Genomic DNA, 25,749 nt, shown 5'->3' with positions numbered 1-25,749 from the left:
ATCAAAACACCTTAAGACGTACCGTAATACACACAATATATACAAGTAGTGTGTGGGTACAATGAAAGTCCTGAATAAAATAACCTGGGACAAAAATAAAGGAAAAATTATCAGACATTCCCGGAGAAACGATACTGAGCATGGGAACCCATTACAAGGGATGTCACACAGGGACCCCGGTTTTTTACGACCTACATAAAATCTATGTAAACGACATCACTGAGGGAATAAACAGTAACAAGTAAATTTACCGATGACGCTAAAATACACGAACAAATAACGTTGTGGTCGGAAAGGGGCAGCTGCAGTTCAGCACAGACAAGTGTAGGTTCTAGTCCTAGGAAAAGAAAATAGCTAAGACACAAGCTAGCATGCCAATCGTTACACGAACCCTTACCTAATAAAAATACGAAAACATAATCGAAGTATTAATACTTAAAATCGTCACCAGGGGACTACATCCAATTACAACAATATCCCTTATTTTAAGAACCTACCCGTATAAAACCCTAGAAACTCAATTTATGATGTAATTTTCCAACACCGATTTCTTAGCACTTCCTGTAAATTTGTAAATTATATTTTCCTGATTTTAGGTCTGGTTACATAAACGACAAATAAGTAAATTATAAAAACTAGCATGAACACTTGGCAGCGAGGGGGGCCTAAAAAAAAAAACAGGAAATTCATATCTGAACGTTTATCACACAAGGCGTCATATGAGAATAGTGGACCGGTAAGCCATAGAAGCCAGATGACCAAAAGCTCCAACTGCGAATCATCATATGACTGAGATCCGCATCAGGTAACATTTGTGGTTTCCTGACAAACCTACACAAGGTGCGAGAATGATTTTGAGTAGGTATTGTAAACTTTTCATAGTGATACCTGCTACGATGTAACAGCCAGGCACAACTACTACTAGTATCCAACCTTTCAGTCACCTCTCCCCTATTTACGTTCTTTTCCCAACCGTCTCGTTCCCTGTCCTTCAAGCACGGGAAGGTCGATGAAGGTCAGGAACACTTGACACAGAAAACAGACACTCATCAGATGGAGCAAGGTGGTTTCCTGACAAACCTACACAAGGTGCGAGAATGATTTTGAGTAGGTATTGTAAACTTTTCATAGTGATACCTGCTACGATGTAACAGCCAGGCACAACTACTACTAGTATCCAACCTTTCAGTCACCTCTCCCCTATTTACGTTCTTTTCCCAACCGTCTCGTTCCCTGTCCTTCAAGCACGGGAAGGTCGATGAAGGTCAGGAACACTTGACACAGAAAACAGACACTCATCAGATGGAGCAAGGTGGAGCCAAATCCACTTCACTTCTAGTTCTTTCATGCGATAATATGTACAAACAAATAAAGAATCCGGATTCACATATAATAAGTCTCTTATGCTCGCTCCTTCTCCAACCCTAATAGAACAGATCAAGAACCAGAGGCTGCATCCTTGTTTCCAGTAGCATACAGCAGCTACCCGGGGAGGTAATACCCGCCTGTCATAGGAGTGAAATTAAAATATGGTAAATACCTCTGGAAGGATTGCTGATTTTTTGTCACACGATTGATATGCAAAACTCTTCATGGGAAAACTCCTGTTTTCATGAGGAAAACAGAAGTGGGCCATAAAAGGAAAATAGGAGAGGGTCATATAAAGATAATAGAAGAGGGACATACGGGAAAAATTAGAAAGGAAGGAGCGGCAATTTATGATAATGGATATCCTGGATATTACAGATATCCGGAGGTTTAAAGAGTAATTTCCTGTGTGTCACAATATCTTACAACATAATATGTAACCTAATGAAGAATGAAATCTCCATTACCGTCGACAGAACACTTAATAAATAATCCATTTTTGGGAATAAACGCTAGACAACGTTTCGAAAGTGTGGGTTATTTATAAGTATGTCAGCTATTGTATGTGAACGTTCACAGATGGATTAAAATCGTCCCTACATGCTCACATTTCTGTGGACACTATAATAATCTGTCGAAATGTGACATTTTTGTTGATATAATATCTGACAAAACACCCTTTTACAAGACGGGCCAAGAGCTACGTATCGACCCCTGCACCCACAGGTAGGCGAGCGCACATACAAATAGGTAAGAAACACACACACGACCCCTGCACTCACACACACACACACAAATAGGTGAGTACACATACACACACGACCCCTGCACTCACACACACACACACAAATAGGTGAGTACACATACACACACGACCCCTGCAACCACAAACAGGCGAGTACAAACGCACGTCATCAGTAATCTCATTACAAACCTTAGCTCAGACTGAATGATACTACTTCATAGAACTGAACAAGTGGTGCGTGCTCACAATCAATTACCGATGACACATTCAAAGCACACACCACCAGCATTATTTATCGTTCCAGATATCGTGAGAACTGTTGTACTTGTGCAAATATGGAACTTTGTCTTTTAGAAAACATACCTCTTATGAAGATATGGATTAATCATCAATTCCAATGAATACTTATATTTGTGTGCGCTATAGTTTTAGTATCCATTTAAGCAATTATAGGTTTTGATTACCATTATCATAATTATGATGATTAATGGATCATTATTATTAGTGACCATAATCAGATATTGATTACTACTAGTATGAATTTCGATTCTAAATCAGGTATTGATGCCATTAAGCATAAAGCTTGCTGGTAAGGGCGGTAATCACCCAGAAGCAATTCACTGTTATCGATCCCAGTGTAATATTAACTTGTAGCTGTTGTGAGCTGTAACCTAGTGCAATGATTATAGAAAATCAAAGATCATGTACAACCAAGTCTAAAATTATATACATTTAATATGTTTACTGATTAAATATAAATTATCCTCATTAGTGACAGAGATTTTAGATTTTGCCACCGAAGTGGCTCGTTTATTGTGCACCCCATATCCATCCTGTGGACGGAAGCGCGAGAGCATGTGGATACACAAAATTAGTGACAAAGCTTTTTAAACCATATAAAACTTACACTTGGGAGAGGAACAATATAACTACGTTTCGGTCCGTCCTGGTCACAGTTATGATTTAACAATAGTCCAGGATGTCATAAGGCTACTGAGAGCATGAAATGAGGGTGTTTGGTTAACTGGGTTTAAAGCCTATCGACTACACGAGGGTCACCACCTGTATACCACCAGGCACTTAAACTGGCTGTCGTGTAGTGTATTTGACCGACACAGTTACAAGGGTCAGGTAACTACAAAATCTTTACAGCAGCTTCCAAATTTATTCATAAGCACGTTGACGTGTAAGCAAGCGGATTGAGCAAGATACAGCTGGTGGACACTTGGCAAGCGGACTGGGCAGGATACAGCTGGTAAATATTCGGTTTAAATCTATAGGAATGCATAAAGTATGGAGCGACTTATCAATAGTGGATCAATTACATCAAGTTGAATGTACTGATATACTTGATGGTAATATTTGCATTTACTCTCAGACTTGGGTTCTTTGTGAGGCCTCCTTTGGTTTTGATTACATGGAGATGGCGAATTCCGTCATCCGAGGAGAACCTCTCCAGCTCCTCCAGGTTATGCAGCTTGAACCTGTCCCTTGATTTTTAAACTTCATAACATTTTCTGCTGTGTCAACAACTAAGTTATGAGCTAGAATTTTTGCACTTATATATTTGGAAATCGTCCGTCCAAAGCAACAAGGACTAAGGCACCAAAAGGGGGGAGAGAGAGAGAGAGAGAGAGAGAGAGAGAGAGAGAGAGAGAGAGAGAGAGAGAGAGAGAGAGAAGGCTCGTTATGCGTCAGATATAATGAGGAATGTCAAAACACTTCAATCCTGGTTTCATCCAACCCTAAAACACTATCCTATTGAAATCCTATATTAAATATTTTATCAACGTTTTTGCTAAATTAAATAATATTAACAATTTAGGAACTTCAAATTATAAACTACAACATTCAAAAAAGAGCGACATTCGTCTGATCCTTCAGTACTCACAAAAATATAATCCATCATGAAGGCGACACAGGCAATAAACTTTTATTTGCTCGCGTATTGGTTTTATTATTTGCAAGGAAGTGAATGATATATACCTCTGCACAAGTCAATAAATAGTTTTAACTGGATTTAATAATGTTTCAAAGCAATACAAGCGTGTATTAAGTATGTGTGAGGATTCCTATGTGAAGTGCTAAACCCGTGTGGATTATTTACCTTAAGGAATAGGAGGTTTGATTCTGTGCCTAAGCGCGAGACGGACACCTAACTCACATTATCTGTACCCGAGATGTTAGGTGGGAGGAAAAAGTTTGAAGGAGGATGTGGGAGACGGAGGAATTATCATCTTCAAAGAATTATATGGTAATATATACCGAGAAAAAAGAGCGGAAGACATAGATTGTCCTCAGGTGATTGTACGTTTTGGGGTTATTATAATTACTCGTTATTACTACGTGTTACAATCATTATCAGATCCTGATGAACGTGTACACGCCCCCACATCACCAGGTGAATGTGTACACACCACCAGGTGAACGTGTACACGCCCCACACCACCAGGTGAGCGTGTACACGCCCCACACCACCAGGTGAGCGTGTACACCACCCCATACAAGGTAGGTTACAGTCAGACGACTCATGAAGAATGTGGTTGTGTGGCAAGACTGTTTATTATATCACTGTTTAACTTTCAGGATTTCCAAAAGTCATACACCTGCCTGCCCTGTTTACCTGCATACATCACCTGCTTGCATACATGTCGTGCCTGCATACACTGCCTGCCTGTATGCCTGCTTCCATGCCTACATGTTCTACCTGCCTGCACGCCGGCATCCATGTTCTACTTGTCAGCGTCCATGCCTGTACGTTCTACCTGCCTCCATACATACGAAGCCCGTCTGCCTACCTACCTTCATGTATACGTGTCAATCACTTGGTGGCTGGATGGTCATATCATGCCGCTCTTGCTCTTCACTGCATCTATTTTACATTTTCTCCTGTATCTCTGAATTCGGTACCTATGCTTGCCTGCATGTATGCACGTCCCGCTTGTTTTTACGTATGGCCTGCCTGCACCCATGTCCTGCTTGCTTGCACATATGACCTACATACGAACTATATTTACCTACATAAGAACGAAGAAACATAGCAGCAGGCCTACTGGCCCATGCGAGGCAGGTCCAAGTCACCCACCGAACCCACTAGCCCAACCTGTCTACACGCCTGCAATAGCAACAACAATATTACTAACCCCATCACTGTCTAGTACATGCTTCGTGCATTTTAACGAAAATAAGCAAATCACTTCTTTTTCAATGCACGATATATGCGCACCCTTGCACAGATACTTGGCCTCATACAAAGCGGGGATGGCAGAAAAATCGAGGACACGCATCAACATCATGATGCAAGAAGGAAAACGTTTAGGCGAAAGGTATAATGCTGGACTGCCTGCGGCTAGTACCAACAGTCTGCTTGATCAAGCCAGCCAACGACTCCCAAAACTTTCTCCTGGTATGACCACTGAGTGGAGCTCGCATGTGTGAATTCATAACAAGGTGCTAATTGAACAGTGTAATTAGCCGCTGGCTGGTGTAGTACTCCACCCCCCCCCCAATATATACTCACAACCCTCTCTTCTTCCCAGCGCTTCTTGCAGTGCTATAAAATTTTCTACATCTTTGATAAGGAAACCTTCAAAGTTGCACGAGAATCACTGGTGGTGCTAGAACAGGTTATTATAATGGGGGTACCTAGTACAATCCTTTCCCTCCTCCTCCATAATTTCGTGACATCTCATTCTTTTGTGAACTTAGTTGGTTCAGTGGGTCCCGTACACAAATGTGTCCACAAGCGTGAGGGCACATGAGTGTGTGCGTGCGTGAGCGTAAACGGGTTCGCGTGTTGGATTAATGGAGTGGGTTTCAATCTCGCATGGCTATCCCCATCATTCATAATTTCTACTTTTACAATATCAATTTTCACAAGTGAACCACCAGTGCTGATCCATATGACCACTGTATTATTTACAACTGTGTGTATGTATATACACTGTATTCATATACATGAACTCAATTGAAGTCGTAATGAACGACTGTCACTATCAATGAATCAACAGAATGGAGAGGTTACCAGCTGTGACTTATGAAAGTTTCTGGAGCTGTGGGAAGGGACAGATGGGTAACAGCTGGATTTGTGATGCAGACGTGTCATAGAAGTGTTCTGTGAAACATTCCTATAGCTGGGCCTGCCATCTGTCAGGACGACGGTTCTCATCTTCTCAATGCAGTGCTCGGGTGCCGCACCGACAGTGTGCCTGTATGATTGCACCACTGAGTCACGTATTATTATTCATGGGGAAGAGCGACTCGTTAGGGAAAAATCTTAAGACAGCCAGACCGTCGGTCCCTTACCAGAGCTCTCTACTAAATTATCTATTATGTACAATACTATTTACTTAATACATAACCACAACAGGAACCCATAACCACCCCATGAAGTTATAACCACTTCTTTACATAGCAGTAGTTACACAATAGCATGACGAGAGCAAGATCAAAACTAGGATAAAGGGAAGGGAAGACGGGGTGCAGAGAGAGAGAGAGAGAGAGAGAGAGAGAGAGAGAGAGAGAGAGAGAGAGAGAGAGAGAGAGAGAGAGAGAGAGAGAGAGAGAGAGATGGTTGTTAAGGGAGGAAAGGTCTAGTAGGTCAGGTATCAGTTAAAATTTGCTCAAGACGATCTTAACTGCAATACCATACAGGTGCTAGAGACTGCCGCCGCCTCTCACGGCACACGTGGACACAAACACGAGAGAGAGAGAGAGAGAGAGAGAGAGAGAGAGAGAGAGAGAGAGAGAGAGAGAGAGAGAGAGATAGAGAGAGAGAGAGAGAGAGAGAGAGAGAGAGAGAGAGAGAGAGAGAGAGAGAGAGAGAGAGAGAGAGAGAGAGAGAGAGAGAGAGAGAGAGAGAGAGAGAGAGAGAGAGAGAGAGAGAGAGAGAGAGAGAGAAAAGAGAGAGAGAAAGAGAGAGAAAGAGAAAGAAACAAAGAAAGAAAGAAAAGAAAAAGAAAAAGAAAGAAAAGAAAGAAAAAGAAAAGAAAAATAAAAAAAAAAAAAAAGAAAAAGAAAAAGAAAAAGAAAAAGAAAAAAAAGAAAAAGAAAAGGAAAAGAAAGAAAAGAAAAGAAAAGAAAGAACAAGAAAAAGGAGAAAGAAAAGGAAAAGAAAAGGAAAAGAAAGGAAAGAAAGAAAAGGAAAGAAAGAAAAGGAGAAAGAAAAGGAAAAGAAAAGGAAAGAAAGAAAAGAAAAGAAAGGAAAAGAAAAGAAAAGAAAAGAAAGAAAGAAAAGAAAGAAAGAAAGGAAAAGAAAGGAAAGAAAGGAAAAGAAAGAAAGAAAAGAAAGAAAGAGAAAGAAAAAGAAAGAAAGAAAAGGAGAAAGAAAGGAGAAAGAAAGGAGAAAGAAAAGGAAAGAAAGGAAAAGAAAGAAAAGGAGAAAGAAAAGGAAAAGGAAAGAAAGAGGAGAAAGAAAGAGGAAAGAAAGGAAAGAAAGAAAAGAAAGAGGAAAAGAAAAGAAAGAAAAGAAAGAAAAGAAAGGAAAGAAAGAAAAGGAGAAAGAAAAGGAGAAAGAAAAGGAGAAAGAAAAGGAGAAAGAAAAGGAGAAAGAAAAGGAGAAAGAAAAGGAGAAAGAAAAGGAGAAAGAAAAGGAGAAAGAAAAGGAGAAAGAAAAGGAGAAAGAAAAGGAGAAAGAGACAGAATGAGAGAAAGAGAGAAAGAGAGAAAGAGAGAGAGAGAGAGAGAGAGAGAGGGATACACATAACCCTACACACGACCACAAAAATACTGCAGCAAATGTTCAACATTTGCATGAACTAGGTCGAGTACTTGAGATCAATATTACGGTACTTCCTGGTCAGCCAGGAATGTATAGCACTTCTTACTGGGAGATAACTGCCTTATGAGTGTGCAGGACGTGGCGGGCAGCGTAGTGCAAGGGGAATGCAATGAAGGAACATAGAGCGAGGTCAATGAAGGAACAGAGAGTGAGGTCAATAAAGGAAATATGTGGACATGGACATGAGAAGCAAACGCCACCACCCCCACACACACACACTTAACTAAATTTTTAACAAATCACTAATGACGCGTGAAGTGATACAAATATTAAATGAATCGTGCCAGTTGCTATATACTTACAAATTCCTGACACAGTACTAACATGGACGTGGGAATGAAAGGTCACTGGACTCTCTCTGTACAATGATTGGTATTTGTATACTTTTTATGATCAAAATGTTTCATTTCATAATTTCTTTTATTACAGATGCATTTTTATTTAAATAGTTAACGAGTTGCTGAGGTGGTGTGCACCTTTAGGATTACTTGGAGGGTTTTATGACTACGTGCTGTTGGAGTGTGATCAAGGGAACATTTAAAAGGGATTCAGAAAAACCGGTTAGATGGAGGTGGGGAGTACAGTGCCTGCACTGGGGTGGGGATGTTACATTCACACATGTAAAGGATAAAATATTAGTATAGCATGACGCCAGAATAAAAATTAATACAAAATATGAAAATGAGACTGAGGGAAACGAAAACAAAAGGAGAAAAGAGAAAGGTAAAACGGATGTATAAAGGAACAAAACATTACGGATTAACCATCAGTGCGTTTCTCTTCCGTCCTCCCATTCCGCTTTCCATACCCTCCCCTCCCCTCAGGCATATAAATGGCAGAGTGCATCCAGCGTGACCACACCCGCGTCACCGTTGTCCCAGGGCCATGAGCCACCAGGCACCACCAGTTGACGTTCATTCTGGCGCCGTGACGCACCACAAATAAAATATGAAATAGAGAACCGTCACGTCAGGCGCTCCAGTTAGTCACGATGACAGGAAAGAACGTGGTGTGCGTAAAGGAGGGAGGGATACCTGTGAAATACTTGTAACCAGAGTTTTACTACTCCCACAGCCAGACTTGTCTGATGATTGCCTGGTTGATCTGGCAACTGACGGAGGTACTTGTCGAGAAGTGCAGGGAAGGTAGGAAAGGACTGGGTGGGACAGGGACGGAGTGCACTGTGGGAACTTGACTTCCGTCGAGGGAAACTAAAAACATGGGTGGAGGCTAGGCGGGAACATGCAATTGTAACACTCTTGGTACCAGTCCCGTCACGAAGAGACTGGTACTGGACATAAATGAATCTTGGATGAAATTTATGAAAGCAGTTCTTAAGTTAGCTAATCTTACATATTACGGGATGTGTGTGTGTGTGTGTGTGTGTGTGTGTGTGTGTGTGTGTGTGTGTGTGTTATTATTCTCTAACTCACTAACTGTAACACAGCTGTCAATCTCACGCACGCCCTTGTGTGCACCTATGTGAAGTCACACGTACATGTGTGTACCAACAAATGCCCGCACATGTTCATGTGCCTGTGTGCGCATGTGTGATGCTTCATCCATCTTAATACCCACTGCGGCTGCAATGATCTATAAGAAATTCTCACGGTTACAGGTCTCCATTACCCAAGCAGGATTACTACACCTGGACATTGCCGGGGTATCCCCGTGCTCGCGCCTAACATCATTGTAACACGATAGTGTTTTAGATTGCTGCTTATGCAAGAGGGAGGGTAAGATAGGCTGGCGCAGGCTTTGTTGTGCTCCTGGCTTCGGATTAAATCGCAGGATGCCATAGCATGTTTCAACACACCCAAAATGATGCTTTCAGGGCTGTTTGTTGCAAAGGCCAGGCGGCGCCGCCGGGTGCAATGATGTCAAAGGAAGGTGATGGGTTCTTGGGCAACTGAATGACTAGAAGAAAATGTGGAGCAGGGGGAGAGAGAGAGAGAGAATCAACTCTAAAATAAAGGAAGAAACTGTTGCATAGAAACAACCAGAGACGTAATTTACAGACAAAATACATACAGAAGCATAAAGACAAAATGAGACACAGGAACCATCTGAATTTAGTCAAACATACACACATATAAAATAAATCAGATATAGGTACAAACTAAATGAGATACTGTGCAAGCAGTGACATGCAGCAGAAAATGACGATTAACTATAAAAGTGGGAGACCCCAAAAGGGAGTCAAGTTTGGCGATGCCCTTACAAGAAGTTGGCAAAATATTTCTTTTAATGTCGACAAAGCAACCTGATTCAGAGAGCTCTGCCTCCGAGCACCAACCAGTACTCAAAAACTATAATAGCCATTGCATAGATAACTTTTCCACATATGGCTTCATACAACACTAGAAAGTGACAGTTGAGTATTGCAATATTCACGAACTTGTAGGGATCATACAGCGCCTAGGGAATGGAAGGTAATTAAATTTTATCCAAAGAGTGGGCGACTAGTTTGAATTTCTTGGTTCAAGAGTTTATCAGCGTCAAGGCATCACCCTCGAAGGGACGTTAGTGAAGAATGATACTTTTTATAAAACTGTCTTTTTAGTTCGTACGTGCGTAGGTACACTGGGTACGCTCCAAGGTTTGAACCTTGGCTACTACTGGTGGGTCATTTAGTTAAAAAAATTATTATAACCTTGCATTAGGCTTTAAAACTTAGCCTGCCTTAGCTGCGGGGTGAGCCAACAATACACAATACTTGGGTGAAAGAGTAGCAGTACAAACAGCAGAAACTTTTGGGATACGGCCGGTTTCTTGAAGAAGGTTTAAACCATGTATTCTCACTGGTCTAGGAGCTCCCTACATGGTATTATTTATATAAAAAATTAAATACACACTTCTACATGACCAAACCATTCGTCTATTTCCCTACCCACTATTTTCCAGCCAGCATCCACTTTTACTTTAGCACTACTGTAACCCTGAGGTAAGCCCACAATCAGACTTTTAACCAGGCTTCACTGGCCAGTTTGTCACCTAGGCTGTTGCTGCCCGTGTATTGCATGGACATGGTTAAACATACGCGCTGATCAAGCACATATTTTCTTTTACTGAAGCTGTTAGGGGAAGGTCAAAAGTTGTTGGCCTCGAAAGATGAAACTCTCTAATTTTCATTGGGTTTATTCTAAACTTCCATCTGATTCTTTCATAAGGCTCTAAGAGGGATGGGGAGAAGACCAGATGGGGAGTACGTTTGACGCAACAAAAAATAGGCAGAAACGGCAGTATGCCGCCATTTCACGCTATAAAACTACTGTTGAAACAGGGAGTTGGTGATGAAGATATTGTTAAACATTCCAACATGGGATCAGAAGCTTGGGTAGTTTCCAAGCATGAGAGGGTGATACTCACCTGGTGACTGGAGAGGTACCTAACAGGTTTGCGTACTTTCTCCAAGTATACATCGGCATATGATGCCGGGATTTTAACTCCTTGAACATCTGTGCTAGTTATCCTGACTTCTGCGGTGAAAGTACTAGAATAACTGATTATCAAAAGATTATATAGTTAACTGACTAATACTATTTGCCAATTATATCATTTCAATACGATTACCTGACCGTAACCAGGAAAATACTAGAGGAACAATGCAGCACCATCTATAAAGCAAATTATCGAAAGCTTTTCACACAATTAGAAAATTAACAGTTAACCAGTTTAATCATCAAGACATGTCCCAAGGACTGTAGATCTCTCTGACAGTCATGAATGTGAATATAACGTGCTATGAACGAAGTGTTAGAGAAACATCCGAACATCACCATCTTTTTGCGTCAGTTAGTTATGCAGTCAATACCATACGTTAAGTGTGCACTTGCCCATCAGCTAGGTAACTCAGTCACCTATTTGCATGGCAATCGGTTAGCGACCAGTTTATAGGTTAAGTTATATAAACTTTAAAAATCGTACATTTAAAGACAGAACAATTTAAAATACACAGCGCAGCTCTGTTTACGTGCAGGCATCCTAGCTACTGGTCATTCTTTTATTATTAAAAACAATTGTATATTAAACAATGGAAACATCGCACATTCTGGGTATAGCATCCCATTATTAAATATTTTAGTTTGAGGATATCGTAGAGATTTCCACTGCGGGTTCAGTAACTACAGGAGATTCAAATGGTTTGTTTCATCACAGTCGCAGTTTTCATGATTTAAAATTACATCTCATGATAGCACTGATAGCTATAATACCAATGGTGTATTGCTGACAATAATGGAAAAAAAAGTTGCAATACAACGTTTCGCTCTAGAGAAAACTCCAAATAAAATCTAGTTCGTTGACAACAACTTGCAATGAACTACGTTTTAGAAAAATGTCGTTATATTTGTAACCATGTGATGATGGGGCACGTGACCCGCATTCTCGCTTTCTCTCTTCTTTTTCACTTGCAAACTGATAAGTGGTTCCATGACGGACAGTGTCGTTGTCTGCTTTTTATTTTATGAACTGCTCCTCCCACGATATTCTTGCTTATTCGTCATGATCATTATTTTTCTCACTAGCAGTAGAAAATTTTACTAATAATTACACAGCGAGCGTAGTCATTCACGGTGCCAAGGCTATGGCGGACAATGTGGTTAAAGCTGAGCACTTGCTAGGATTGTAAATAAAGACAGGACAAACCACGTTTGATGCGGGTTCCAGAGTTGAATTATATTAAATATATGCATCCCGCCATCCTCTTTTCAGTCAAGTTAAATGACATAAAACGCCTATTGAATCTTAAAATGTGTTTAATAATGTAAGTTATATTGTTGGTACAATATTATCACTGTTTAATATTAATCGATGTATTTTTAGGATTCATTAGTATTTATGTTATTACAGTGATTATAGCAATTTTATGCTGAGTTTGAACTTACTGGCATTTAAATGCGTGTTTTTATCTGCTGACTTAGTTAAAGACTAACTATATATCTGTTATTGTAATAATGTCTATAAAATATGTATCTGATTTCATTATATTATTATATACTATTTATCCATTGATATTTGTTAATCTAATACACTCATTATATTACGTAAAATATAAATTACTGCAGCAGAAGCAGCAGCAGACAAGCCCCTTGGCTTCCGCTGTTGGGAATCTGATAGAGTTGATAGAACGTGACGCCAGAATACTCTGTAAAGCTCTCACTATCCCCACAAGTCGTCGTCACTTAAGACTGTAAACTAGACTGCATACCATTTTGATATTCAAACTAGGCTGTGCATAATCTTCAGGAATTTTTGCACATGTAGACTTCTGTTATTACCACACCAGCAAACATGGCTCTCTTGACAAGGTCATTTCCATGTGGATAACAAAATTCAGCAGGGATGAGACTCTTTCGCCTGGTTAGAATATCAACTATCGAAATTGTGAAAAAAAAAAAATTACGAGCCTTATTTGAGACAAGCTTCATCAAGTCAGTAGACAGAAAACCAAAACACAGGCAGAGAACAGGCAACTGAGGACTGACAAAGTTAGGCAGGTGAAGGAAGGTAGTTTGGGAGAGAGGGAGGTGTTAGTGTTTGTGGGGGGGGGGAGAGGTTACAGATAATGATCTGGGAGTGATGGTTAGTAAGGATCAAAGTACCAGGATTCACATCAACAAATGTTACCCATGCAAGCTTAAACTCCTATTCATCTTTAAGAACAAAAAGGAGAGCTGCAGGTAGAAGGTGGCCGTTATTTGGCTGCATAAACAAACATTCAGTGACAAATCAAAGTTCGAAATAAAGCCACTATAATGCAATACGAACGGATGGAGAGGGAGCGGATGAATGAGATGGCGTATTGTGGATAAGTATTATATTAATGGTATACAATAGCGACAAGTTGACGAATAAGACACGTAAGCAACACCTGGCTATCTTTATCGCCGGTTATTACTCTGATATCTTTAGTCTTCATACTTGTATGACTGACAACCATAAAGAAAAAAAAGGAATCTTTAATTGAGACAACGTTTTACTCTGATAACTTTTACACAGGGTGAAACGCTTATTAAAAGCTTGTTCTGGAGTCAGGGGCGAATGAAAAGTACGTACTGCGATCGGGGTAGGGGAGGAAATAGGGAGGGGAGAGACATCAAGTTCAGGGTTGTATAAGGGAAAGAGAGATGCAAGAGGTAAGAGTACTGCAAGGTTAGGAGCAGCAATGGGCGAGTGTTGCAACGTTAGGAGCGGCAAGGGGTGAGTGTTGCTAGGTTAGGAGTGACAAGGGGTAAGATTTTCAACATCAGACATTGCAAGGGCTGAGTTGCAAGGTTATGAGTTACAAGGGGTACGAGTCGCAAGTGGACTACAAAGCTGGTTGCAAGGAGACAAATGTGAAGTGGAAGGAGAGAAGCGGCGTAAGGGCATGGAGAGGAGAGGAACCGGCGAGTATGAAGAGGAAAGTGAAGGAAATTGGAGTGAAAACAGTGAGCGAAAGGAATGGAGAGAACTTTTTTAAACCATTAAGTACATGAATACCTTTCACCCAACATTAACACTTCCATCAGGTTTTAAACAATTTTCCCTTGGATGCCAACCAAAACAATCAAAACACATTTTTTTTTTTTTTTTTTTTGCTAGATGGGCATGAGCAGCTGGGCTCTGCGGAAACCTATGCAGAGAGCGGAGTGCTCTCACCAGTAAGCTATGCGGTACCCCGGATGGAGTGGTAGGAGCCAAGGATAAAGTAGAGCAGCAGGTAATGTCACAGTGACTGGCTGCCTGGATGGGTAACACCTACCATTGGCTGGCCTTCAGCACCAGCCTCGCCTCCACGCTGCACACCCGGCCATTACTTTATTGTGTGTGTTGTCCTTAAACGGAATGGATGGCTGCCAGGGTAACGTGAGAGTAAGTACAGTAGGGGTACAGTATGGGAAAGTGAGGGAAGATCGTGGATAAACGGAGGGAAGGACCAAGGGGGGGGGAATACTCATTCAGCCATAGCCCGCCACCCGCCCCTGCAGGGCCCCGCCACTAGACATTTATGTCAAACTGCAAGGTTCGACTTACCGGGAGGAACCATTACACTCCCCTCACTATTCTACCGGTCCCAACCACCTCTTGGCTAACACTACTGAACCTTTTTTATGTGGGGAGCCACAATGACACTGAAAGGTCGAGGTCTGCTGGTAGTGGAAGGTAGGTGTGTGTGTGTTCAATAATTTGTTTAAAACGATCAAGGGAAGGACAGTTTCGAATCCTCTGATAAAGAGCACCTCATCGCCATCAAGGAACCTGAGGTGTGCAGGTGTCGAGGCCTGCCTTTTAGGTATCGTAAACCGGTATTACTACTTTGTGGCCTCTTGAGTCCTATCACAAACACTGCTGAAACTGTATCTAATGCATGTGTCCTGGTTCCTGACTACCCTGAGGCTGAAGCATTTCCGGATGTTCATGTAATTTACGTGCATTAAAAACCTTCCCGACGCCTGCTCACATTAAAGCCTATTAAGTCGTCCGAGTATCTCTCCTCGTACGTCAGCCTCGGGACCAGTTTTGTATGTAAACCTCTGGACTTTCTCAAATTTATATGGTTTCAAAACTATCGCAGCATATGTTTCGGCAACCAAACACAAGACCGTCTCTTCTGTCGTTTATATATATATATATATATATATATATATATATATATATATATATATATATATATATATATATATATATATATATATATATATATCTTGAGACACCTCCAATAGCTATTCAACAATGTGACAGAAAAGCAGAGAGAGAGAGAGAGAGAGAGAGAGAGAGAGAGAGAGAGAGAGAGAGAGAGAGAGAGAGAGAGAGAGAGAGAGAGAGAGAGAGAGAGAGAGAGAGAGAGAGAGAGACGAAATAAAACTGCTAAAACCAATGTTTTATTCCGTATATTGATGTCTCTCTCCGTATATTCCGTATGTTGATGTCTCTCTCCCCTAGTGCTCTGGTTAACAACTAAACATAAAATAACGAGGTTACACGACAACGGATTTTCAAAGGTCTTACAAGTGAGCAGAAGTAAATGCCAGAGCTAACACGCTGGAGGCCACATAACGTATGAGGCTACTAAAGCACCTCACACAAGCTGAGGCTAAAACCTCACTGTGAATGGTAAAGAAAGCTCGTCAGTACAAATGAATATAACTGTAGACAGTAGGGGGGCGAACAACAATATCCTGATAGAACAGACCAAGTCATAAGGAGACGGCAGATTGAGCGCTAATATGCTTCATGAAACACAATCCTGTAGACAAAGCTCAGGGATTAATAAACTTACAGTTAATCCCTTATTACCCCTTTATCTATTGACTACCTGGCTGCCCGATCCCCGATTAGGCCTCCTGTCTGATGGCCTGATCAGTCAGGCTATTGGCGCAGAACTACCCACATGATTTACATTTTTAATATAACCAAATATATGATTTTCTGATAAGGAGAGGGGAATAGAGGTAATATTGGTTGGAGTTGGAGTGAAGTGTAGGAATAAGCGATGAGGTGGAAGGTGGTAGAAATGGAAAAAAAGTGTAGGGATGGGTGTGGTGGGAGGGGAAGCATGTGTAGGGATGGGTGTGGAGGGACAGGAAGTGTAGGGATGGGTGTGGAGGGACAGGAAGTGTAGGGATGGGTGTGGAGGGAAAGGAAGTGTAGGGATGGGTGTGGAGGGAAAGGAAGTGTAGGGATGGGTGTGGAGGGAAAGGAAGTGTAGGTATGGGTGTGGAGGGAAAGGAAGTGTAGGTATGGGTGTGGAGGGAAAGGAAGTGTAGGTATGGGTGTGGAGGGAAAGGAAGTGTAGGTATGGGTGTGGAGGGAAAGGAAGTGTAGGGATGGGTGTGGTGGAGGTACATAAGGGTATAGAGATGACCGAGGGAGATGGAGGGAGGAACTACACGAAGGCGTGAATGAAAATGGGAAATAATGGCTAAAAGCATGGAGGAAATACCCCTGTTCCCCACACCCCTATACAATTGCTTCAGCGGCTTATTTAAATAAAAAAAAATATTCATGAGTTACTTGTCATGCTTCCATTTTTTCTAAATAACGCTACCACATTTTCTTTCTCGTTCTACTACCATAATTTTTTTTTCACACGAGTAATGTTAGCATAGTTATACTTGCAAGTCTACCTACCATACCATACTTTAGCTTCGTATATGGTTCACAATTACTTCGAACAATGAAGTTACTAGTAATAGATGTATAGGTTCTGATAATTTCCTCCCATGTAATCAATGAAGTCAGAACAATGTTGTTCAGGTAGGAGAGTCCATGACCAGCTGAGTTGTCACACCATCCGAATCCCAAGATGAATGAGGTCACTACCACAATACTGTGGCCCGCTAGAGGTGACTCGTAGTACACTCACTGCCAACGGCACATCAACCGTTCGTTTACCAATGCCTGCAAGGCCCGTCCTGCCCACATCAACAGGTGTTCCTCGCATACTCTTACAGTGTAGTCCGCTCTTCACACACAAGTAGTGTTCACCTCTAATGTTCCACAACTTCAACAGTAGCCTCACCTTACATCGTATGTCCCCTGAAGTTCAACACAAGACACTCAGGGCCACTGCTTGGCATAGAAACAATGGTGACACTCGTAATGCAATCACTACAGGAGTGAATGCCAATGGTGGCGTCTTATCCTGTGTCAAGTGATTTTCCATAACGAGACAATGCAAAATTTATTAAGAAAAACAATAAACAAACTGATGTACGCAGTGTGTACGCAACATATATGCATAACTAATTCCGCAACAGTTTGGAATGTGGTAAATTCCTGCAAGCAGTTCCTGGTCAGCCAGATGTGGTACCTATGCCGCGGTTTACTGATCAGGCGTTCAACCAGAAGTCCTGGCCAGAGACCGAGCCCTAGGGGCGATGATTCTCGGAACCATCCCCCAGGTAAACACCAGGTAGTGAAGTGCGAGAAGGATTCGAGACCTCCAGACTAGTGCTGGACTTCCCAGGCATGAGCCACAATGACTCAAAAGCCCTTCTCGCTCATATGTGTGTATTTTATATACTTCTAAATGTATATACTTTCATGCTTCTAAAAGTATATAATCTAATCCCAAACATTCTAGGAAAGTGTTGTCTTGCCAGGCAGCATAGATGCGAGATGAGCAGCCTAAGAGCTTTCTTTCCTCATTATGGGAGGATAACTGTTCTCAAACTGCACTCCACCTGCGGTCCTTCCTTCCCAACCTCGAGTTCACTCACTTTACACATGTTTCGATTAAATTCAAACAATCAATTGTTCGTGTGTGTGTGTGTGTGTGTGTGTGTGTGTGTGTGTGTGTGTGTGTGTGTGTGTGTGTGTGTGTGTGTGTGTGTGTGTGTGTGTGTGTGTGTGTGTGTGAGAGAGCGAGAGCGAGAGCGAGAGCGAGAGCGAGCGAGAGCGAGAGCGAGAGAGAGAGAGAGAGAGAGCGAGAGAGAGCGAGAGAGCGAGACCCTCCACAAAATAACCTCTATCTCTCCCCCACCAGCATTCCGACCCACTGCTTCAAATACTTCTTTCTTCTCCAGCTATTTCCACAACTAATCCCCCTCTCCTTTCATCTCAACCACAACCACCAGCTACACACCGCCTTCTTTCATCACGAGCACTTCTACGAAATCTTTGCCTGGTGGTTAACGCTCTCGCTTCACACGGTGAGGGCCTGGGTTCGATTCCCAGCCAGAGTAGAAACATTGGACGTGTTTCTTTCCACCTGTTGTCTATGTTCCCCATCAGTAAAATGGGTACCTGGGTGTTAGTCGACTGGTGTGGGTCGCATCCTGGGACACTGACCTAAGGAGGCCTGGTCACAGACCGGGCCGCGGGGGCGTTGACCCCCGGAACTCTCTCCAGATAAACTCCAGATAAACTATCCTACCAGCTGGCTGGCTGTCTTTCCTTCCCGCGCTCCTTTTCCCTCGCTGCTCCTCCTGCCTCTGATATATATACTGTTTCGTGTATCCTATACATTCCAGAATCGAAACATTTCCTATTATACACCGTATAGCCATCTTGGAGCCATAGTAAAAAATATTACAGATGCACAGGGCCCAACTATTTGGACAGATAGCTCTCCTTGCAACATTATGCACAGTTCCATCTTAATGCTTGTCAGTAGCAAACTTTACCCATATCTTGTTTTACATTTGGGAATACCAAGGAAATGTTATCCTGAACGATGTCTTGATAGAGGGGCTAGTCGTTTTTCTACAGCATTTTCATTAATACAAGCATGATAGTACATTATTTTCCTTAACATAAGCATCTGGCTGCCTTCAAGAGAGAGCTGGACAGATACCTAAAGTCAGTGCCGGATCAGCCGGGCTGTGGCTCGTACGTCGGACTGCGTGCGGCCAGCAGTAACAGCCTAGTTGATCAGGCCCTGATCCATCGGGAGGCCTGGTCGTGGACCGGGCCGCGGGGGCGTTGATCCCCGGAATAACCTCCAGGTAACCTCCAGGTATCTCCAGATTGTCTTTCATCAGGTTTATACTAATAGTAACACTTAGGTACATGATACCGACAAGTATTAGGTTATGGTGGTGAGATGCTATAATTACCGACTGTCTGTTTATTAGTGACAAACTGCGATAAGCGAGGCTTCTACACACCTGGACAAGTAACTATTTGGCCATAGGTTTAAAAAAAAGGTTAGACAAACAAGCAAAAATAAAGTGGTCCTTAGTTCTTATATTCTATTCTACGCACAGTAGCTGTTCACTGCGGATATACCAATCGTGTAACTTGCAATGAATAGGGTAGGCACACACACTCCTGATATACGTACCTATAATCCATACCTATAATACCTATAGTACCTATAATACAATTAAACTAAAAGTTCACATAAATTACACCTGTACAGTCTGCCGTTCTTGAGGACCTTCATTACCGGTGGGCTTCACTTGTGTTTCTAGACTTGTCTTGTGCGAGCTCCATCTTTGGTGTTCCAAGGGCACCTCGGGCCTTATGCAAGAGTACTAATTTTTCCTCCTTCAAGGGGGTATGGTTTGTTTGCAATCGTGTCATTACGATTTCTTGAGTCACCGATGAAAGGTTCCTAATACAAGAAATTATAGTTATTTTCTCATACCCTGGGTATGGCCTTCAATTCTTCAGACGATGTGTGACCCCTACCAGCTTAGCGCTTACCGCATTCACCTACTGAGCCACACTTGAGCCCAGAATTTAAATCTAAATACATTGAGTCAGTCTTGTTCACCGAACCCCCCCCCCCATCCACTAAGCCATATCTTCATCCAACCTCCTATCCAGTGAGCCACACCCTCATCCATCTTGCAGCCCACCCTTGACCTTCCACCCTACCAGAGGGAGGAGAGGGACGGGGAGGATATGCCACCTACAAATAGCTTTCATCCTGGGGAAGGTATCGATCGTTGAGCGCGGCGTCCACGCCGATGTCTGCCCCACCCACTACCTCTCTTATCTCACACCTCCTCGAATCAACACCACACTTTTAATATCTGGAGTTACTATCAACGAGAGAGAGAGAGGGAGAGAGGGAGAGAGGGAGGGAGAGAGAGAGGGAGAGAGAGAGAGAGAGAGAGAGAGAGAGAGAGAGAGAGAGAGATAGAGAGAGAGAGAGAGAGAGAGAGAGAGAGAGAGAGAGAGAGAGAGAGAGAGAGAGCCTGCAGTTCCTGATTAAGAGCTAAGCACATGTCACTTCAAAGTTTGCTGGACATGCCAGCAGCTAGGAGAATCAAGTGCTCTAACACGACACAATGTAACCTTGGGTCAAGGTCACAACTATTTAAGTGTTTAAATATATTAATGAACCATTGACCGCTTTTCTAAAATAAATACATTAAAACAAAGTTTCCAGTAGAGTTACACGGCACGTTCTTGGTTACCTGTCCAGCTGTCTGAAGTAAAAATATTTCCTAGTATCCTCTCTTCATTCTATCTAAAAAGTGCAGAGGTTTGCAGCCACATTACACAATTTATCCTTTTCACCTTTCTTTCAAAGGTGTTATGTTTGATTTCTTTTAAATCTTTTTAGTTGTTCATGATTATATATAAATTTTCTTCGTGATTACATAAAATCACGCACACATTTCACACATTTGAAAGACAAAAGAATCAGTGGACAAATGATTATGATGCCTAAGATGGGGCAAGTAATGACAGCCTCTCACCGAGAGGAACACTCAAATTGGAAATTGGAGAATCTGGGACAGAGACCAAGTAAACAGGGCAGTCGAGCCATAAACATTTATTACAGTACCCCTTTAAAGAAAAAAATATTCACGTCCACTTTTATTCACTAAAGTTTACTCATCGTTAGGAGCGAGGCTCCTCTGTGACCACTTCCCTACAGCAAATATGTTCACTTACTTCCTGTTGCACAAAACTGCCAGTGTAGTTTAACGTCATACTACAGTGAAGGTCGAGGCCACTGCATCACGTTTGTAAGACAAGTCAGCGTCGATGTGTTTGTTACTTTATCTAGATTTAATGTGGACAGACTATATGAAAGGAGAGGACCGGGATCAAGGATAAGTGTGTGCTACACAGACGTCAAGAAATTCTTTGGTGTCGATGTGGTTGGAATATGCAATGATCTAGATGAGGAAGTGGCGGAAGCGAATTCAGTGTATTGTTTCAAGTACAGGTATGATAGCGTTCGAGAAACCAGGCCAGTTCAGGAGCCATGAATCAACCCTATCCTCCCCTTCTGTAACCAAAGTAGGAGAGTACAACTATGCATGTTAATAAGAGCAAGTAGGGAAGTCTCCCAGACGCGTCACTCACAAAACAAACCACCATAAATCACCTGGTTACACATAACAACCCTGGCAGCTCACACCGACACGCTATTAATAGTCGTAATGGGAAAAGTGTAACCCTGAAACTTTACACTGTCATTGTAAATAAAAAGCACCACAAACAAATGGTTTGTTTTGCATGTTCTGCTGGACACCCCTAATATCACAAGAACCATATTGCGGCAACTTGGACACCCTGTGAGTTTGGAACACCTTAAGCACTCTGAGCTAGACTAGTAGACCACTGATGAAAGCTCCAGCAACCTGGACCAGAGGCAAGACCTGTCTCGTGTGCTAGTGATCAACAGGCTAGGCTCTGATCACGCTATATGCATTATCCCTATTATAAATCTGATCTTTATATTCTTCATTATGTTACCATGCAAATCCCATGTCTCCTCCCACCAGGTCCAATCTTTCTTCCTTGCTAATCACCTGTCTTACCCTCAATCACGTTTAACTTCCTTCCATACCTAACCCTCATTCCCCTTCTCCCAGGGTGTGGAGTACCTAGCTCACTGGTCAGAGCATTCGACTTACAGCCACTGGGTCCAGGAGAAATATTTAAGTACACAGGCTTAGTTCCTTTACACACCTGCTGCCTCCTGCCCAGCTAGCATTAGCTGACTGCTGTGGGTTGCACAACCCACAACAATATATAATATATAATATATATATATATATATATATATATATATATATATATATATATATATATATATATATATATATATATATATATATATATATATATATATATACACGAAGTGATTTAAATTTTAAAGGCTGTGTTCAGACACTCATCAACTTGTCGGTATGTGTTCAGTGTTTTATTGCGGCATAAGTTATGCATCAAGGAAGGTTGATGGGGTGATGACAGAGAGGTATGGGAACCTTCGCACGATTTCATATAGGGCGACAAAAACGTTACGACCATCACTAGATGTACTCACACAGTAATCTACGTAGAATATGGTAGTTGCACACTGCGGATATACCCATCTATAACCCATACAGAATAGGGCAGCTGTACAGTGCGGAGGAGCCTAATTTTGTTAAATTAAACCAAATTTCACATCCTGCACCGCTCCCCCGCAACCTACATAAAACATAGGAGGAAATATTTACTGGCTGTTTTTGTACACATCCCTTCACCCCTCTCAACTTTCAATCAAAGCAAGGTCAAACACCTCATTTCCCTCCAAAACCCTCAAAAAGATCAAGCACTTCTCCCTCTTTCAACTTTCCATCCTCCTCCAACCCCATCCCTCCCTCACAACTTTCCCTCCTGCAATAACAACCACCCCGGAGGTCAGGTAAGGCTATCATGTTTCGGGTAATCCCCTTAAGCAACATCGCTTTTTCATTTTGGCTGAAGACCGTCGTATACATGACGCTGACATTAGAATGAAAATGTGATTTTTTGTGTTTTATGCAGTGTGATATGTGGATCTTTCTCTGTTCGAATTTCAAGTTTCTAACGCCTTTACCTATTGCTGAATTTCTCGAAACACGAGCCCCTCACAAGCATCGCGGTCCCCCATCCCCTTATCTAACATGGAGTCTGCGATGTAGCTAGTGGAATCTTCCAACTCAGGCTGACAATTCATTACCTGACATACGAAACCCACGTAGAGAAATACGCAAGGAATCAACAACAGAGTTCGAAGCGTGGTCTTCACTATTGTAGAAAGTGGGGCAGTTGCGCTCTGCTGAAGTACACTAAAAAAGGGGGGGGAGTGGAAGGGGATGTTCAATGGCGACAAAATCGCTTATATGCATGATAAACACTACTCTTCAACCCGACTAACTGCTGTTAGTAAGGAAAGAGGAATGACAAAGGTAAGTACAATCCCTCCTTTGAAGGGAGAATGGTGGTAAAGGACGCCATTATAGGCATAGTAGTGCGGAAGACACGAGATGTACAAGGCTTTGAGAAAATGAGGTCAGTGTTTACTCTGTGGTAGAAATGAAGGTAAAACAGTGGTTGTTGAGGTTAAGATTGTGATGTCATAAGATCGAAGCCTCCCTCGCGTCTTGTGAAAGTTGGTAAAGCACACAAAGCCGTCAATTTTGATGTACTGGTAACGACTAAATAGTTTAAATGTACAAAACAGGCCATGACGCAAGTAAATATATGAGAGTTTGTCCAGTGTATTAAGTGCAAGGACGAGACGGAGGACATGCTGAGTAAAGTGCTTATTTAAACAGATCAACTGACAGGGTACGAGCAATTGCCATACTTCATCACATTTCAAAGCCTAGCCCTATCAAAGGTACACTTCCACCCGCAACAGCCAACTAACACCTGGGTATCCATATACTAGTGTAAAAACCACATGCCTAACGCTCAAGAACCGTACCCGGATCCCAAGCTATTCACCTATACATTAAGAAATAAGGTAAAGTAAGTTCTCTGTATATATATATACAGAAAAACTTGTGTATATACAGCACCCTGCCTGCAGCTCCAGTCCAGGAGGTGCACCTGATTTAGAGTCTTGCCAGTCCCAAGAACCTGAACCCTGTGAGTTAACAAGTCGTCAATTTGAGAGAAGCAAGAGAGGAAATAACCTACTCTACAGATAAGCCTTTCATTGAATAAGCAAGTTTAACACAAATTAAAATGCATGAATCCAGTTCAGAGATAGCAGGAACTTGGATGACAGATCAGGAAATTAGGAAAAGATACACTAAGGTAACCTTACCTTGCCGGGCGGCGGCTGGTGGAGGTCGTCCAGGGTGGGTCTCTGCCCGGCGCCCGGGGCATGCATGATGCTTGCCAAGTTGCGGTAGTGGTCCAGCCTGGGCAGGGCCTCGCGGGTCAGCTGACGCAGGGAACGGAATGTAGAGTGGGTACCCGAGTGGGTACCCGTGTGAGTACCCGTGTGGGAACCCGTGTGAGTACCCGTATAGGTACCCGTGTAAGTGTTTGTGTTGGGAGGATATGTCAGGGACTCCATCTCTGTGTCTGACGGCGCTGAGGTCGGAGACGCACATCGTTCCTCGATATCTATACCATGGAAAAAAGCTTATCATTAATAAATATTTTTTAAACATTACCTAATAATTTAACATTACTGACAACTCACCATTGCATCTGCATTTATTCCTCATTCCACGAAACTATTTCTTCACATCTAATCAAAATCCCATCTGAAAACACTTCACATTGTGTACGCATAATGACTTACTTCACTGTACAAGATACCCAACACACCTCTTATCCTTTGTATTATATACTAGTATAACCTGCTCTCCGTTTTCTTTGTCCCCCGCCCCTAGCCTAACTTGTGTACTAACTCAAATATTTTACATATAATTATCCCTATAATGAAAACAAAAAACATCCAAAAGAAAACAAATATACAAATTAAATTACATAAAAACGACTACTCTGAAGCTCCGTTATACTTAAGTAATCCACAATCCTATAATCCAAGGACAATAATTTTACTGTATTAATGTTGTGTTGCCTGCCTTGATATATCAATACCGACCAACTGTGGTAATATAAAATTTAGGCCATTTTTATATGAAGACTAGAGGGAAGAGCTATACTATATAAATACAATAAAGCCTTATTGGATGAAAAGTCTCTTAATAAAATATCCAGTGTTACCCTACGTGTCTATCTCCACAGTTGATGGTGTGTGTCAAGTGTATATACGTTGAAATTTGGCTGTAGTCCCCACATTAAGGGTTAAAGTATAAGAGACAGTTAGTGTACATGTTACAATAGGCTTTGTTGTAATAAACCGACTTTTTAGAGGAATCTCTCACTTTCCGATGTCATTGTGCCTGCTCATGCACGCGCGTAAGCATACATGTCTGATCAGAGTATAATTATAATCATGGGAGAGCGCTAAACCCATACGATTATACAGCGCATGTGGGGGGAACGTATTCAGGCTCAGTTCAGGGAACAGGAGCACAGGTTAAATTCAAGAGCCCGCTCACCAGCGAGGGGACATGTCTGATCAGAAAAAAAAAATAATCTAGAAACACTGGTGAAAAGCGACCAAAAAAATCAGAAGTCATTCTCTAGTTATTCCAAAATACATCATCACAGAATTTTCCATTGCCAA

General features: G+C 42.0%; 1 protein-coding gene across 2 annotated transcripts in view; it reads right to left on the bottom strand.

The window, feature by feature from the left end:
- Positions 1 to 24,674, bottom strand: part of LOC128695098 (sodium chloride cotransporter 69) — a gene marked incomplete at its 5' end in the record, with an annotated part of 43,882 nt that extends 19,208 nt beyond the window's left edge. For both annotated transcript variants that reach the window (XM_070091428.1, XM_070091429.1), the window contains 1 exon segment: positions 24,370 to 24,674. In XM_070091428.1, the coding sequence (XP_069947529.1) occupies positions 24,370 to 24,674 (305 nt within the window).
- Positions 24,675 to 25,749: the final 1,075 nt, after the last annotated feature.

This window comes from Cherax quadricarinatus, chromosome 35, assembly GCF_038502225.1.
Source record: "Cherax quadricarinatus isolate ZL_2023a chromosome 35, ASM3850222v1, whole genome shotgun sequence".
Taxonomy (NCBI): domain Eukaryota; kingdom Metazoa; phylum Arthropoda; class Malacostraca; order Decapoda; family Parastacidae; genus Cherax; species Cherax quadricarinatus.
The sequence above is the reverse complement of the archived record's forward strand: the minus strand, read 5'-3'. Positions and strand labels throughout refer to the sequence as shown.